This window comes from Filicampus tigris, chromosome 2 (assembly GCF_054856515.1).
Source record: "Filicampus tigris isolate MCC_2025a chromosome 2, RoL_Ftig_1.0, whole genome shotgun sequence".
Lineage (NCBI taxonomy): Eukaryota > Metazoa > Chordata > Actinopteri > Syngnathiformes > Syngnathidae > Filicampus > Filicampus tigris.
Genome location: NC_141218.1, coordinates 15,145,518 through 15,162,564, shown reverse-complemented (window position 1 = coordinate 15,162,564; position 17,047 = coordinate 15,145,518). Strand labels below are relative to the sequence as shown.

General features: G+C 40.5%; 3 protein-coding genes across 5 annotated transcripts in view; all 3 read left to right on the top strand.

Annotated features, from left to right (window-relative positions):
- Positions 1 to 3,767, top strand: part of frmpd3 (FERM and PDZ domain containing 3) — an 82,399-nt gene extending 78,632 nt beyond the window's left edge. For both annotated transcript variants that reach the window (XM_086024023.1, XM_086024024.1), the window contains one exon: positions 546 to 3,767. In XM_086024023.1, the coding sequence (XP_085880149.1) occupies positions 546 to 3,337 (2,792 nt within the window). In that variant the 3' untranslated portion in view covers positions 3,338 to 3,767. The remainder of the gene's footprint in view (positions 1 to 545) is intronic.
- A 4,206-nt stretch (positions 3,768 to 7,973) lies between these two features.
- LOC147151551 (ribose-phosphate pyrophosphokinase 1) lies at positions 7,974 to 14,214 on the top strand. Of its 2 annotated transcripts, XM_086023716.1 has the most exons (8): positions 7,974 to 8,122; positions 8,215 to 8,364; positions 9,174 to 9,363; positions 10,664 to 10,762; positions 11,486 to 11,610; positions 11,750 to 11,923; positions 12,559 to 12,718; positions 13,026 to 14,214. In XM_086023716.1, exons 2-8 carry the CDS (start codon positions 8,243 to 8,245, stop codon positions 13,116 to 13,118), a joined length of 963 nt encoding a protein of 320 aa, XP_085879842.1. In that variant the 5' UTR covers positions 7,974 to 8,122; positions 8,215 to 8,242; the 3' UTR covers positions 13,119 to 14,214. The 2 variants fall into 2 exon arrangements, with proteins under 2 accessions (XP_085879842.1, XP_085879844.1); XM_086023718.1 differs by having other exon boundaries at positions 8,026 to 8,364; positions 9,174 to 9,357.
- A 338-nt stretch (positions 14,215 to 14,552) lies between these two features.
- LOC147151550 (solute carrier family 25 member 53-like) lies at positions 14,553 to 17,007 on the top strand. Its single transcript, XM_086023719.1, has 3 exons — positions 14,553 to 14,616; positions 14,720 to 14,797; positions 14,947 to 17,007. Exon 3 carries the CDS (start codon positions 14,954 to 14,956, stop codon positions 15,824 to 15,826), a length of 873 nt encoding a protein of 290 aa, XP_085879845.1. The 5' UTR covers positions 14,553 to 14,616; positions 14,720 to 14,797; positions 14,947 to 14,953; the 3' UTR covers positions 15,827 to 17,007.
- The last annotated feature ends 40 nt before the right edge of the window (positions 17,008 to 17,047 follow it).

The window sequence follows — 17,047 nt, the reverse complement described above, 5'->3', positions numbered from 1 at the left end:
GGTCTACACCTCAGCAATAGTAATCTGATTATCGCATTACTGAACATTTGCAGAGTAGAATCCCCTCTGTTTTGTCAGCCAAATCTCTTATTAGCAGCAAAAACACATAAAATGTGGAAATATTAAGCATAAAACGTCACAAATTGGTGACTAACTAACCGACTAACTCTGCAAATTAGTCTAAAACTGAGACAAGAGACAAAAGTCTTGAAAAGTGACAACAGCCGGTAACAACTCCATGCAAAAGTCAACCTACTGATTATTACTTTCTACCAAGAATAGAATGCTGGCTTATCTTGACACATCTGTCAAGCAAATGCATTGCACGGAAAAGGCACAATTCTCTCTCTGGGCCAAGAAAGCCCCACAATGCAGTGGTTACTGAGAGGGGCGAAAACTGAATCCTTAAGGGATTTTGTGGAGAAGTTGTTGGTCAAATTTCTGCCTTAATGACATAAAGCATTTGTAATAGTTACTTCATCTCGTTATATGTTTTCGATTGCGTCATAATCATCCTACTAATGTGCTTTTGTCTTACTCCTCAGGGCTTATTGTTCTGGCTGCTATTACACCAGAATCGTCGTTGGATTCAGGACATGAGACCAATTCCTCTGAACTGACAGATGTTTCTGAGATGGTCTCAGCAATGAAGCAAAACCAAAACCAAGCCTACCTGCTAGCACACCATATCAATAAGGAAAGCCGCCTCTGCCGCCGCGATTTTCCTCTAGCTTTCCCGGGCTGCACGGCAAAGACAATAGGGACAGGGGCATTTTCTGTGGGTCAGATCCGTGCTGGATGTCCTCCCAAGCAAGTAATCCTCAGTAAGACTGTTCCCTTTAAAGTCAGCCCCAGTCAAGACTCTGGGATTGTCAGTGTTGTTCCAGAGCAGAGAGGCAATCAAGATACCATTCCAAATGAACAGACACCAGAAATGAAAGCAAACTTTGCTTCGACTAAAGCAAGCATCCCTGAACCCCTCCTTAAATCACCTGAAGAACTTGAAGTGTCTGTTTCACCTTCCGCTCCAGTCACTAAAGATCCAAAGCTATCCAGTGCTTCAGGGGAGACACAGAGGCGAAATCTTCTCAATAGCGTAAAGGAGAAGTCAACACCACCTCTTAATACAGACAAAGCCTTATCTGTTCTCTTACCCGTGGACAGGACTGCCTCAGCCAAGGTTTCCCAAACTAATATGTGCCAAGACGCCGAGACTGCCTCTAGCGAGACCATGAAGCCTTCAAGTTCGACAGAATTTCTGCCAGTCGATGATCTCTTCTGCACGTGCCCAGTGCAACAGGAACCTGGGCCCCAGTTGAGGATTAAAGACCCGCAGGTTCAAAAGCTAGTGGTGTTTCAAACCTCATCTCCAACCGATGATGAACGTCTTCGCGCAAAAGGCCTCTTTATGGCTAATAGCAAAGAAAATACAGTAAAAGTGAGTGTAGAATGTAGTTTGACAAAACCTAGTCCTACAGTACAAACTAAGTACTCCCCTCATTTTCCTCTGACATCAGAAAGAAAGGAAGGAGCTGAGGGCACACTAGATGTCGCCATTGGCAAGTCCCATTCTGAATCACAGATATGTGCCACAAAGTCATTGCCAAATTTAGAAGACGAAACACAAAGCCCCTCTTTAGAGAGAGTATCTACTCTACCAACAAAAGAATCAAAGAAATTGGGCAGTGTTAAGGGGAAGTCCCAGCGTACTGCCCCTTTTTTGAGCATTAGAAACTTACTTTCAGCGACGTTCCCAGCGAGAATGAGAAGGGAAACTGATGAGCGAAGGGCTCAGTTGCAAAAGGTTCGTCAATATGAGTTGGAGTTCTTAGAAGAGCTCCTGAAACCCAAGTCCTCGCAGGCAGAATTTTTGCCCCAAGGATCCTCACCTGTACCCTCAGGGACTCCTTGTGCCTGCCAGATACGCACCAGCCCTGTCCTAAAAGCACCAGGTATCTCTAGAGAACAGCGGCGAAGCTGCGACTGTAAGAGAATGTGTAGGGGTATGAGACTACCTGATACACCAGTTGGCTCCACAACGGAAACGCAAAATAGAGGCAGAGAGAGAACTACGGCAAAGACCCCTCCAACCGTCTCCAAAGCACCTCACAGTGAAGGCGCCACCAGGCAATCTCAGAATTTAGAGGTCAAGACCGCACGAATACGTTCCATCAGCCTTGAGTCGAGAGAGCCGCGGGGGGAGCCGGGCGCGTGCTTGCCCGCGTGTACCTCACAAACAAACTATGTGGAAGCACCACCAAATAAGAAGCTCCAGAGGCGATACAGCATTGGAGAGTTGGATAACAGTACTAACACGCCTGTTTACGCAGAGGTAAAGCCCAAAACTAAGAGTCTTGAGAAAGAGATGGAGCGAGTCAGAGCCACAGGATTAAGGCTGCCGACCCCGGTGGAGCCAGTTCATACGCAGTCTCATCAGGCGGATGGAAAGGGGAAAAAAGGTGTGTTTTATATTCAGAGCCATGAGCTGCTGTGCGAAAGTAAAGAAGAGAGCGGGGAGGTGCTGCTGACGTTGCCCAGCGAAGACGGCGATGACAAGGATAAATGTTGCTCGTTCTGTTTCTGCTACCGGAAATGCGAGGCAGCAGATGAGAGCAGTGAGAAGGACGAGCTTTCATACTCGATTCCCCTTCAGGTTCTTCCAGGCATGGAGCTTGACTCAAGTACATTTCCTGTCGTCAGCAAAACCCTGCAGGTTCTTAATGCGGAAGACTGCAGTGGAGAAGAAGACACAGAGAAAGAGCCACAGGCACAAGAGATTGACTTGAGAGCTTGCGGCACACTGGAGGGGAGCCTGGCGCGGGTTGAGGCTCTACAGGGGAAATCTTTTAGCTTGCCTGATGGCTTCCTAAACGCCCAGTTGGATGCTAATGAGTTACTTGCCATCCTACGCCAGTGTGCGAACAGCCCGCAAACTGAGGGTGAGGCTCGTCTTCAGCCCTCGCGGATTGCAGAGTACAAGCAGGAGCTGGCAGTGCGCTTCAAAGAATTCCGAGCATCCTGCCGGCGAGTGGCCAGCGTGGAAAAAAGCCCAACATGTATGCTTGCGGTTGTCACAGCCAGCTTTCAAGTGCTGTGCGATTTAACCCAGACCTTCATCAAACTGGTCAGAGGGGTTCGCACAGAGGCTCAAAGACAGCAGCTGTTAAGAAAAGTCGAGGAAGTAGCTATTAACTATACTTTGCTCCTTCGCGCAGCAGAAGAATCGATGGGACATTCAAGCAGCCTGCCGACAAAAACAGTTAGCCCTCAAGTGTCCTCCGACACCAATAACATGAGCTCACTCACTCGACCCATCAAAGTTCTTCCTGCCAAGTAAAGACAACTCTTGCGGGATTATGAGCAAATCTAAAACAAGCTCATGATGAATTCATTCATTGTTTATACGTATTTTTACTGAATGTGCAATGGATACTCAGCAATGAAGATTGCAACGCAGCTGTTCCATCTCATGTTTACAGGCCCCGAGGTAGCCTTGTGTATATTGCTCTGAAATGTAAAGATAAACCAAAATGCACAAATGAATAGAATAGTAAGACAGGGCTAATCACCTCGTTAGTATATTATCAAAACAAGTAAGTCAGTAATATAGTATATTTTATAGGTAGTGTAAATTTGAGTTGTGTCTGCATAGAAAGTTATATACAGTAACATTTTGTGAAAAAAGATTAATATATTTAAAATGTAATAATTTAAAAGAAATTTAAATATATAATATATATACTGTATATGTGTATGGATGTATGTATATATATATGTATACACACACTATATATATATATATATATATATATATATATATATATATATATATATATATATATATATATATGTATATATATATATATATATATATATATATATATATATACATACATACATACATGCATACATGCATACGCTCTGGACAAAATATTTTGAGATTTTGTCAATTAGCGCGTGCTGTAGAGTGCATAGTTTAAAGCAATGGTTGATTTAATGGTACTATGTCGGTCGGTATATGGAGCTAAATGTTGTAATGAAAATTTGACATTTCTGTTGGCTATGTTGGACACACAGTAATTAAGGAAGAAATGACAGTGTTGGATACTGAAAACCACTCAGAGCCAACCGCAACATATTACATTTAGTTATGCCGATCCTGTAGGTACGCACACACCTGCAATGGGTATCATGTAGCAGAGATCCAATTAACACGCCTCTCCTCTGTACAATAACATCCTATTGAGAAGGGGTACCCTCACTATACTTAATACACATATATGTACTTGACACCATTCTGCTTCATATGCCACTTGCATCTCACTACTCAACTATACAATAAGCCGGTTCAATGTAAATGGCTATTCAGGCTCACTTAAAACAGACAATGTTTTTAGCAATTGTGCAAAATCACTGTATACTGTAATGTGTAATATAGTTTTGAACACGCCCATCCATAAGCAATGGAATAAGATGAATAGAACTTTGCACAGCTTCTGAATATAGAACTCGAGTTGAACTATTGTGTAATTGAGCGTTTTTGTGTTTTTTTAGCACATCTTTAGCTTAAATATTCATTTGAGTCTGCACAACTTTTACATTATTCCTAAATCTAAAGCTTTCATAGAATCCCTTGTCATGTTAGGTTGTCAGGCACCGTATAAACTTGCTTTCTGTGTGCTGTTGTACATTGTGCAATCTAGGAAGTATATAAGAAACACACAAAGTAGTTTTCTATGTATTTTAATAAAACTAACACATCCGCCCCGTGTCTGAAATCTTCTTTGTGTCTCGCACTCTAGTTAACACAAATTAATTAAAGAAGCTCTCAAAGGATGGGTTGACCACACTGGACACTGTTTAAAGTTCTGTGCAACAGAACTGTGACCGCCACACTTCTGAAATCAATTCTTATTGTGAAAAAAAAAAAGGATAATGCAATTCGATATATAGAAATGAGTAGTGGTATATGCTGGTAAAATGTCAAGAATAATATCAAGAAATTACTATCGGTTCTTGTTTTATGTTCCCTTTATATTCGTGACAGAGTTCAGCAGGTTACTACAGTAACTGTAGGATTACCGTAATTTCTTATACTCAACATCCTCTTGATAAATAAATAAATAATTGTTTCTATGTACCCATTACTCATGCATATACTACAAATTTGACTGACAAAATCATGTTCACAAGCATTCTGTTGACGTTGTCCATGATTGTTGTGGCATTTTTCATAAATGTAAAGACCTACTGTGTTTTTGTTTCATTTCTCTTCATGAGTTCCCTTTGCCTTAGGAACAGTTTTTTTAATGTGGGGTTTTTTTTTCACTTTCTACAGTGGAAAAAAATAATACTGTGGCAACATGTAAAGTTAGATTCTACAAACATACGTATTGCTCAACATTCTAAATATCAATATTAGGGCCAGATATAAAACTGTTTTCAAATATGAGATTTAGCTTCTGATTTTGTAAAATAATAATAAATAAACAAAATAAAAATGTATATAAATTAATTCTTTATAACAGGATTGTAACATACAGACAAAATAGAAAACCAGATTTGAAAGAGTATAGTCAATTAAAAAGCATGAAAATTGTAAGCATTTATTTTTATAAACAACAAAACATATCAGACAATGATCACAGCACTATGAGGGACATCTTTGTTTTGCTGTGTGGCTCTGTCATTCAGCACCACCATCTGGGTGGTTTTCTCTGGGTAATTTGGTTTCCTCCCACATTCCAAAAACATGCATGGTAGGTTGATTGGACACTAAATTGCTCCTAGGTGTGAGTGTGAGTGTGGATGTTTGTTTGTCTCTGTGTGCCCTGCGATTGGCTGGCAACCAGTTCAGGTTGTACCCTGCCTACTGCCCATAGACAGCTGGGATAGGGCATATGAAAAGTGAAAATAAAACCAAATGTATCCATCCATTATCTGTACCGCTTCTCCTCACAAGGGTTGCGGGGCGTGCTGGAGCCTATCCCAGCTGTCTTTGGGCAGTAGGCGGGGGACACCCTGAACTGGTTGCCAGCCAATCGCAGGGCACACAGAGACAAACATCCGCACTCACAATCACACTTAGGGCCAATTTAGAGTATCCAATCAACTTACCATGCATGTTTTTGGAATGTGGGAGGAAACCGGAGTGCCCGGAGAAAACCCACGCAGGCACGGGGAGAACATGTAAACTCCACACAGGGAGGCCGGAGCCGGGATCGAACCCGCGACCTCTGAACTTTGAGGCGGACGTGCTAACCAGTCGACCACCGTGCCGCCTATATATATATATATATATATATATATATATATATATATATAATGATGATCATATTGATGATGATTATGATGATGATGATGAAGATGACGATGTTCTTCCTGAGGATTCTCAGGAAGTTGAGACTTTTTCGTGCCTTCTTAGCCACCTGTGCAGTGTTCCTATTCCAGGTCAGTTTCTCTTCGATGTGCACTTCCAGGAAGCAGCAGTCACTGACCCTTTGCACACAGGTCCCTTCAATGAGAATGGGCTGAATGTTTTGTTTATTCTGAAGTCAATGATGAGTTCCTTGACTTACAATCACACGTAACGACAATTTAATTTCGTAAATTAACCCAAGAAACATGTTTTGGGAATGTGGGAGGAAGATGGAGTGCTCGGAGAAAACCAACACAAGCACGGGGAAAACTAACTACAAACTCCACAAGGTCGGAGGTCGGAGCCAAAAGGTGACTGTGAGGCAGACGTGCTAACCATTCAGCAACCATACAACCACTTGATACAATTTGACCAATTGCTTAAATGGTGCAGGCAACTACAAAGTTCAAGATTAGCTCTTATACAGACAGTCAGAAACAAACAATTTGTGATTTAACTGCAGACGTTCAGCTCATTTTACATCAGGTGAACGGTGTTGGAATTAAAACAGGTCTCCCACTAAATTCCTACACCGGTCACTTGATTTCTATGTGAATACCGTCAAATTGAACGTAGAAGTAAAGCACATCTTGTTGGTTTCATTTCAAATCCACTGTGGTGGTGTTTTAAAAATTGTTTTTTATAAATAAATAAATGAATAAATAAATACATACATACATAAATAGACCATGCCGATTGTGTTCAATTTAGGGGGTAGGGGGGTTACATGTTCATTGCAATGACCCCTATCGTGTGGAGTTTGAACTTGAAGCTTTTGCGTGATGTCATCAAGATACAATCAGTCCTGCAGAGTTTGACCCACTCAGGAAAAAAAACAACCCCTCGATCTACTTAGCTTTTGTGGAGTCACTGTCAAAGACAGTTGTACGAAAAAAGTAACATGAAACTTTGGAATTCTCTGGATTTATGCAAAAATTGCACATACAATTTAATATGGTCTCACACAACCAAGTGGCAATTGCATGTTTCTATGTTTTGACCACATGTAAACATCACAGTGCAAGGTGCAAAACGTATGTATACATTTTCAAAGTTTAGACGCAGCAATAGTTTTTAAAGAGCCACGAAAACAAGAGCAATATAAATTGCTTAACTCAAGAAGCAGTCACTATTTATTGAAAGTAGCTATCAATTGAAAGTTTGCACGTTTTGCTGTTTTTACAACGGCAGTTGAATAATAATGAGCGCAGTGTCATTGTTTTCCCATCAATGTTGGTTTTGAAGCAGAAACGCCTGTGGCATTTGGCACAACAAGAACGTTTAACGAGTATGACGATCGACACCCGATTAAAGAACACACGCAGGGATAACGACTGTGTTGTAAGATTCTCTAAAAATGAAAACAGTCAAGAACTTGCGCGTGTCCTTTTGAAAATTCCCGTCAAAGAAAAATCAGGAGTTGTTGCACTACATTATAAGAACAGCTAAATACAGTGAGGTTTTCACTTGCTGCTGTTACGTATAAGTGTAATTTTACAAGTTGACATCAGAAATAGTAGTCCGCTTTTTTTATACTTAGATTACTGCAAAGTCCGAGTGTACTTGGACGCAGCATTCGCGTTGACTCAGTCTGGTGTGACGTCATCACCATTAGCCGTAAGTGAAAGCGTGCGCGCGGCAAGCAGAGGAGAAGTCGCATGTGTGATGGACTAGAGCTGGCTAGCTGGTCAATATTGTACCTCGGTAAGAGTAGCCAGACAACTGTTGAGCATTTGATTCCGCTGTCTTATTTTTGTTTTCATTACTAATACAAGCTGTTGCCGTCGCCTGCTTAGACGACTCGACGCCCTGGACCGCAACAAAATGCCCAATATCAAAATATTCAGCGGTAGCTCACACCCAGACCTCTCTCAAAAGATAGCCGATCGCCTTGGTCTAGAGCTGGGGAAGGTGGTCACCAAGAAATTTAGCAACCAAGAAACATGGTGAGTTTACTGTCGCTGCTGTTTAATTTTACGACACCCAACTTGCTAGCTAACTGCGCCAATGTAGCCTAGCTAATGTGAGATCGCCGAGAAATTACCGCGCATGTGTCAATTGGAGCTTTGTTTATTCTGGCTCTCCTGCTACTGCGCTTGAGCATTTATTCAATATTCTTGAGATCCTGTTTAAAGTCCATGGACTAGTGCACTCGTTGTCCTCATCAGTAAGCCAATTCGGAGCACTAGTATATCTAGTCACTAGTCACGTTTTTCTCCTGCTAGGGCCACTTTTGCCCTACTAGTGCAACCATAAATTTAAAAAGAAAATGTTAAGATAGCTTATCCCTAAGGTCCATGTACTAGTATGCCCTATGTCCTCACTAGTAGGAACTGTGCAGTACTGTAGTTGACAACTGCATGCTACTAATACTGTTAGTGAGATTGTAGAATTCTACATTTAGCACTTCTCTAATAGTCATAATAACACATGCACAGTTTTGCCTCACTAGTTAAATGTAGTTGTCCAACTGGTGTGCAGACATGTCGTGCAGTTATGGGAAAAAAACAGTCATTTTTCTATTTCACTGAATTGTCTTACTAGTGAGGACAAAGAGCGTATTCGCATATTAAACTGGATATCGAATAAATGCTGAAATAGTTTTCCATTAAGAACAATTGGATCCTCCCCGGTTTAACTAGGTACATGTGACGCTTACCTATTGTTTAATCTTTCTCCTGCCACTGGGTATTTGCTTAGCTCTCTGCTGCTAAATGATGTTTGTCTTGTCACCTCTGTGAATCCCCCGCCACAGCGTGGAGATAGGCGAGAGTGTACGAGGTGAGGACGTGTACATCGTCCAAAGTGGCTGCGGGGAGATCAACGACAACTTGATGGAGCTGCTCATCATGATCAACGCCTGCAAGATTGCATCTGCCTCCAGAGTTACTGCCGTCATCCCTTGCTTTCCGTACGCCCGCCAGGACAAGAAGGACAAGGTGGGGGTGAGGGACATCTGTCTAATTTTCTCTGCCATGCTGTTTGCCATCAGACGTCATGACGAGAAGCCTCTGGCCATGTCCATGCACTCAATGTTGCTTTTCGGTTTGTTTGTGTTTGTTTGTTTTTGTTTTTGCTGTTATCTTCTCTTTCATCCGCTTTGATTGCAAGCCTGTTCCATATTGCACAGCCATTGCTTGTGATTGTGAAAGTTTCATGTTGAAGGAGCTATTGTTTACATTAAGTAACGTGAGCATTATACAGGGTGTACCAAAAAATTTAACATTTCGTAGTCACATCCAGCTAAATCTGACTCAAATTAACTAAAATTTTTAAGATATGTGAAACAATTTAGTGTGTTAGCGCAATGTTGTTTGTTTTGTTTAGTGGGTGAAAAATGACATTACCTTGCCAAGCAAACACATTTTGAAATGAGGTTTTGTGTGTTAATTATAGTTAACAAAAACGAAGAAATAGCCAAAGCTAAAACTGAAAAAAAACAATTATGAAATTTTAAAAAAAAGAGAGAGAGATAAAAAAAAGAAAATGAAAACATACCCGAGTGGAAGAACTGTTAGATTTTACATTTATAATACTAACAGGGTATAGAATTATCGCAAGTATGTCCTTCATTTTTGTTCTTATTAATTAATTTCATACATGAGCTTTCACGGGTTTATTTTAAATGTATTTATTTCAGTATTGTTGTAAATCCATAGAGAAGACAGAAGTTCAAACAGTCTTTTGGCAATTATTATTCAAATTATGATTATATTATGTAAAAAAGAAAAAACCAGCTCAAAAAATATTAAAGCTAACTAAATTTCAAGAAACAAAAGTAAAAATAAAAGAAACTATGTATTATGAAAAAACCCAAACTATTAATAACCCTGGTTGGAATTTGCAAAAACAAAAGTGTGCAGTGTGTATTATCAAGGAAACTATAAAAATTCACCAACTACAAAGCAGATTTGAATGTGGCACAAAAAAAGTCAAAGTGGCGGGCACATTGAACAATTGTTAAAATTTGTGAAATGCTGTCAATTTTTGGGGAGAACACCCTCTGCGTCTCTTGTTTTACCAGCAGTGATTGCTCATATTTGACAGGCTCATCATTTTTGCAAATAACTGTTATAGTGGTTTAAACTATTTTCATCCAGATTATTGAATCAATGAATCACAAACTATTAGGAAGGGGAAGTGTGATGAGATGCGAAGTTCTCAGTTCAGTGCTATTTTTATCCCAAAGTCATGCTTGGCAGTCGCCTTTTTCCTTGTGACTTAACAGATCCGTTTTCATTACAGAGCCGTGCTCCCATCTCTGCAAAGTTGGTGGCCAACATGCTGTCAGTGTCAGGTGCTGACCACATCATCACGATGGACTTGCACGCCTCGCAAATACAGGTGAACATTTGCACACCACAGTGAGGGTTTGGGTCCAGGTTTGGCTCTGGCTTTGCAAATGCCGGGTGAAATATCGTTATATTAGGATTAGGGTTATAAACTATTTGTCGACGCCTCTGGGCTGTCGCCATGGCATCACAAACGGCAGCAATGTGAAAATATACAAATTTAATCCCTGTGTATATTTTTTTTGTTCCACAAAAAGAGAATGTTTAATATTGTTCAAATATATGAAGCACTTTTCTCAAAAGGGTTCATTTACATTGTTTTAATGCATAAAAAGAACCATCTTATTATGATAATAAGGTAAGTTTGTGCATAGAAAGAGAACTAGCTTGTTCTAATATCAGTGTTTTTTTAATTTTTTTTATATATTTTAGAATCAGTAAAGCTGTGGTTTTAAAATAAAACCCAATGAAACGGCATTCTCTTCTGTTTATTTGGAATTAATATCGGCTTATTTACAGAAAAGCCAGTGTTACCATATAGATATCGCCTTTATCATATCGAATTGTATCGTTCCAAAAAAGAAATATATCACTTTGTGTGGAATCGTTGGGCCTTTTATCGATACGAATCGTATCGTTCAAAAAATGTAGCGTTACACCCCTACAATACTGCATTCCTTTTGAGTGCCCCCTCACATCTACTGTACATCGATTACCAGACAGAACTTTGTCCTATTCGTTTCCAGTATGATGATGACCCGTCACTGCCTTTCAGGGATTCTTTGACATCCCTGTTGACAACCTCTACGCAGAGCCCGCTGTGTTAAAATGGATTAAAGAAAACATACCCGAGTGGAAGAACTGTACTATTGTCTCACCAGACGCTGGAGGAGCAAAAAGGTGAGCTGAGGCCATTGGCACTCAAATCTTGTCATTTAGCCTCTGTAATTTCTATCTTAAGTCAAAACTTTGGCTGAGACGGTCGAATATTTTCTTTGCTCTTTAGCTGTTACTCGACTACTTTCCATTCTCTACGCAGGGTCACCTCGATCGCGGACCGGTTAAATGTGGACTTTGCTCTCATTCATAAAGAGCGGAAAAAGGCAAACGAGGTTGACCGGATGGTTCTTGTCGGCGACGTGACGGCTCGAGTCGCCATCCTCGTAGATGACATGGCGGACACCTGTGGGACCATCTGCCATGCTGCCGACAAGTAAGCCTGCTGAATCTAACGATTCATCTCAGTGTTTGACCACGTGGGGAAAGCCTCTTGATCAGGGGTGGGCAATTCAGTATTTCCATTTCTCCCTGATTCAAATGATCATATAATCAGCAAGGTCTGCAGAAGCTGGATAACTATCCTGATCATTTGAATCAGATGGGTTGCACCAGGGTGACATAGAAAACATGAGGGCCGGTATTGCCCACCCCTGCTCTTGATCATTTATTGAAGTTCCTTGCGAGCTAGCTTAATGTCCATGTACTGATACTCTCTTTGTCCACACTTCGAAGACAATTCAGTGCACTAGTAGATGACTAAGAACTAGTAGGAAAAAAAAACTTTTGTGTAAGTAGAGCCGTAACTTTTTTTTCTTCTTAAATCAATGAATCAGTTTAAAAAAAAAAAAAAAAAAAAAGATTTCCATCTCTTTAATTCAATGGCTTTAACAAATATAGTGATTGGTTGGTAGAAGCCACATTTAATATCAGCCAATCACAAGCCGCTTCCTCTCCGGAAAGTGCTACTTGTCTTTTTTCATTTGTTTGTTATCTAATTTTATACTCGCTCTTTGAGATAACCTACATGCATTCAAGTCCAATCCAGGCTCAGTGTTGTTTGCGTTTTAGGCTGATTTCTGCCGGTGCCACAAAAGTTTACGCCATCCTGACCCACGGCATCTTCTCTGGGCCAGCAATCTCTCGCATCAATAATGCCTGCTTCGAAGCTGTTGTGGTCACTAATACAATACCCCAGGAGGAGAAAATGAGGCATTGTCCAAAAATACAGGTAAACCGTTGTTTTGTCAAATGCAGTGGTTCTCCAACTTTTTTCTATCATGCCTCCTTTTGAAGGAATCATTTCCACCAACATAGCCAAACTAACTGGTCGTCATGTGTCGATGAGCTTCCCTTAAGAAAAAAAAAAATCCAAGTGCAGATATTCATTCATTATATATATGTATAGTGCTTGTCCTCATTTGGGCACAAGTGAGCAGCAGCCTGTCCCAGCGGACATTGTTGATTATCCATTATCATATCTATTTAAAAAAAAAAAAAGTATTCTCCCCAAAAAATTCAATGTTTTCATCTTCCAGGTTATCGACATCTCCATGATCCTCGCAGAAGCCATTCGGAGAACCCACAATGGCGAGTCGGTGTCGTACCTATTCAGCCACGTACCCTTGTAACGGTGTCTACTGTCAGGCCAATATATATATATAAAAAAGAGGCATATGCCACAAACACAACCAATAGAGAAGTTCCCTTTGACTGGGGATGAAAAGAACTATCATGTCTGTTACACGCATCCCACTCACGCACCAAATAGACCATATTTATTGAGCTTGGATGAAACCGTTTGACCAGAGAAAACCATCAAATGTAAGTTTGTGGTTGTATGGTGGCAAAATGTGAAAAGGTTCAAGTAGTAGACGTACTTTTTAAAGGCACTGTATGTGGTCTTCTTTTCAACTTTTCAGGTACAACATTTGAGTGGGGTTGGCCACTGAGGTCACATTTTGAAGATGTTACTCTGCAGGTAGAAATGGTACACAGACAGGTGCATTTCAATTAAAATCAGATTCTCATGGAAATGTGATTTTTTTTTCAGTAGTTTCAAGTGAAATTCAGACAAAACTACACAGTGATTTTTTTTAAAAAAAAAGATTTTTTAAACATCATAGCGTTACTCATCTAAATAAAATCTGATTATATAAGACATTCAAAATGTTTTTGAATATAGAAATTAGATGGCCATATGTCATGTATTTTCCTGTGTTAAATGATTCTACATATAATCAATGATGAATTTGGCATCTTGAGTTCGACTGAAATACACTTTTGCATGGTATTCTCATTTATGGAGATGCACCTGTACATGAAGTACTCATGTTTTTTCCCCGCTCTTTATATTGGGGAATTTTATATTTTAATTCCAAACTATACCATTTACATTTTGAGTAGGTGCCATTTATTCAGGTACGTTTTTAATAAAACTGAGTAGAATTGACTTTTTTTTTCCAGCATTTATGAAGCACAGATGTGCCAAATGGACACAAAACCAACATGATCATCTGAGTTTGTTCTATGTGGCCATTCTTTGTTTTGTTTTTCCATAATAAATACGTGCATTTACTGCATTGTTGATTTTACTCCAAATGCCGTCTATTTGCAAGGTTTTCTTTACCCCCTTGTCCTGTTCTCAATGACAATGTTTCTTGGTTACTGCGTTCATTTCTCTCCACATAATTAGTTACATTTTAAATAAAAACAATAATGGCTATATATCTTTGTAGAGTGTCCTCTTTTGTGTACATTTTTGATTAAACCTCTTCAAATACCAAACTGCCATTGCTTCATACTGTAAAGGGGTTTTAGAAAAGTAGTCATGAATATAACCAGCAATTGTTTGGTTTAATAGCAGGTGTATTTTAAAAACAGCTCACTAGAAAAACCTGCGTGTCGACGAAGTTCCCAAATCATCGGGAAACATGTTTTTGTTTCGCATCTTCAAATATGGCACGCCCAGGTTGGGTCTTTGATTGGCAGGAGTACACGACCAATCCTCGACGACATGACGTGTTAATCTCGGCCTATGGTTATTCTTAAAGGGGCGGGACTATAATTGCTAAGTGCACCGCATCCTGTTATGTGTCAGCGGCTACTTAAAGCTATTCCCGATGAACGGTAACTATTTACAAAAAAATAATAATCTTACTCTAGTTTAAAATCGAACAAGCTATCAGCTCGGGCATGGTAACTGATTTCCTTGTTTTCCCGCTTTTTTTAGAGTTGAAATATAGAAGTCAGTGGTGCTGCTATTGTGACTTACATGCTCCGCTTTTGTCGTATCGTGACATTTAAAGGAGTAAGTACAATTTTTGCTTCATTTTTATATTTAGTTTTCAATGTTAATTGGTGGTTTTCTTTCCAATATTTTTTTTTTCATTCATACTAGTATGGCTGTCCTGGATCAGGGTGAGGCACTTTAAATTGATTTGTGATGTCATTTTTCAGCTGAAGGATGGCAGGCAGTCCCAAGCCTGCACAAGATGAAGAGCGCCTGAGGGACTCAAAGACACGTTTCCATAGCTACCTCCATGGTGGGACCTCAAGCTTGGCGTCCACCCTTATTGTCTTCCCTGTCTACAAGACTGTTTTCCGCCAACAAATCCACAACATTCAGGTTCACCGGGCTGTAGAGCAGCTCCACAAAGAAGGTCTTGTCAAGCTCTACAGGGGCGTCACCCCACCATTACTGATGAGGACACTCAGTGGCACGCTGCTCTTTGGACTGCAGGACACTTTCCTCCGCCTGCTCTCCTTGCCCTCCCTCAGTGTCATCCCCTCCTCTCTGCATCCTGCTGTGGCGGGACTCGGCGTAGGAATGGTGGAGGCGCTGGTCTTCACGCCATTTGAGCGTGTTCAAAACGTTTTGCAGAGTGGCCACAACGACCGCCGCCTCCCAACGTTAAAGAGTGTGCTTGTGAAGCTGAGGGCTCAAACGCTGGCCTCGGGCTACTACCGGGCCTTCCTGCCCATCGCGGCTCGCAATGCCCTAGGCAGCTCCCTTTACTTTGGTTTGAAGGGGCCCTTGAGTGCTTCTGTATCAGGGCAAGGGCTTTCTCCATTAGCATCCTCTTTCATTTCTGGGACTGTGGTTTCCATGGCAATCAGCCTGAGCCTGTACCCACTGTCTGTGCTGGTGGCCAACATGCAGGTCGGGGTGCAGACAGAGGTAAAAGGGGTGATAGCCTGCTGGAGGATGCTGTGGAACTCCAGGCAGAGGAGTGTCCTATTACTGTATCGAGGTGGTGCCCTGGTCATTCTGAGATCATGTATCACCTGGGGAATCACCACGGCCATCTATGACAGGCAGCAAAAACGCTCAGGCTGAGCAGATGGGACTATAAATAATATAAGAGGAATTCTACATATCCCACTGCACAGTTTTTGGATTTATCCAAACTTCAAGCATTGCCTAAAGTCAAAGTGGTAAATTAATTCTGCAGGTTTCACTCAGCCTTTGACAGAAAATCCAATAAATTTGACAAATTGTAATGTACGTAGAAAGTCCTTGTAATGCGGTCACTTCTGACATTTTTTATTATTGTAGTTCAACAAAATGTGTTACATACACGTCCCCCCCAAAAAAGTTAAGGATATGCAGCTTTCGGGTGACATATCAGAATTTAAATATACACTAGAACCTTTGCTGACATAATTAGATTTTCTCTAAACTTCTGAAGGCACATGTCCAATTGTTCAGTTTTTACATACTTTTTACACACGCTGTTCTTCTGAAGGAGGTGGATGCGGGAAAAAAAGATCATTGATGTCTACTTCAGTGGCTTTCTGTGACTCTTCCAGTCTCTGTGTATCCTTGTTGAAACCTGCTGAGCTAAGCTAAGTGTCCACTTTCCTCTGAGAACATCCTGTTTGAAGCTTTGCAATGGCAAGGTGGTCTCATGATGTCAACGCGAAGAGTGAGATGTGTGAGGAATGTTTAGGTAGCAATTTTAGTTGAACAGTTGGGCAGGTGCATTGACAAATTTAAAGAAGGTAAAATTAAGTTCATCCGTAAAGGTTATAGTGCATTTCAGGTTCATCCTAAAATTTCCCCTCAAAGTAAAATATCCTTAACTTTCTGAGTAGTCTACTGTATGTGCTGTGAGTCAAAAATCATAAAAAAGAAAAACAGGAAGACACATTCTAATTAGAAGACCAAAACAATTAATTCTCTGTTTACTTCCATGCTGCAGGTTGGGCAAGTATTTTTTGCACGTGCATGTGCTGGTGACGCTCATGTGCCTTGCATTTCCACAATGTGAAAAGCACTCAAGAATCACAACAACTGTAACAACTGTATCTTGTTTGTATTTTGGAGAAAAGTACAAGAAAGGGACAGATTCATGTTCAATATGTGTCGTTAATGTAGATGTGATGCAGATGTTAAAATGGATTAAAGTAGAAGTGGGTGAATACACAAAATAGTTGTATTCTTTGAATATACTGTAGCTATTCTTTGAACAGGTACTGTATCTGTTACTTATCAAATTCCAAACACCCATTAAAACCTTAATATGGTATGGTGCATCTCAATACATTAGTAAAAATC

Coding starts and splice junctions, on each gene's coding strand:
- LOC147151550 (XM_086023719.1), top strand. CDS start 14,954: ATGGCAGGCAGTCCCAAGCCTGCACAAGATGAAGAGCGCCTGAGGGAC.
- LOC147151551 (XM_086023716.1), top strand. CDS start 8,243: ATGCCCAATATCAAAATATTCAGCGGTAGCTCACACCCAGACCTCTCT. Junction 9,364..10,663: donor ACAAGAAGGACAAGGTGGGG/GTGAGGGACATC, acceptor TTTTCATTACAG/AGCCGTGCTCCCATCTCTGC. Junction 11,924..12,558: donor ATCTGCCATGCTGCCGACAA/GTAAGCCTGCTG, acceptor TTTGCGTTTTAG/GCTGATTTCTGCCGGTGCCA.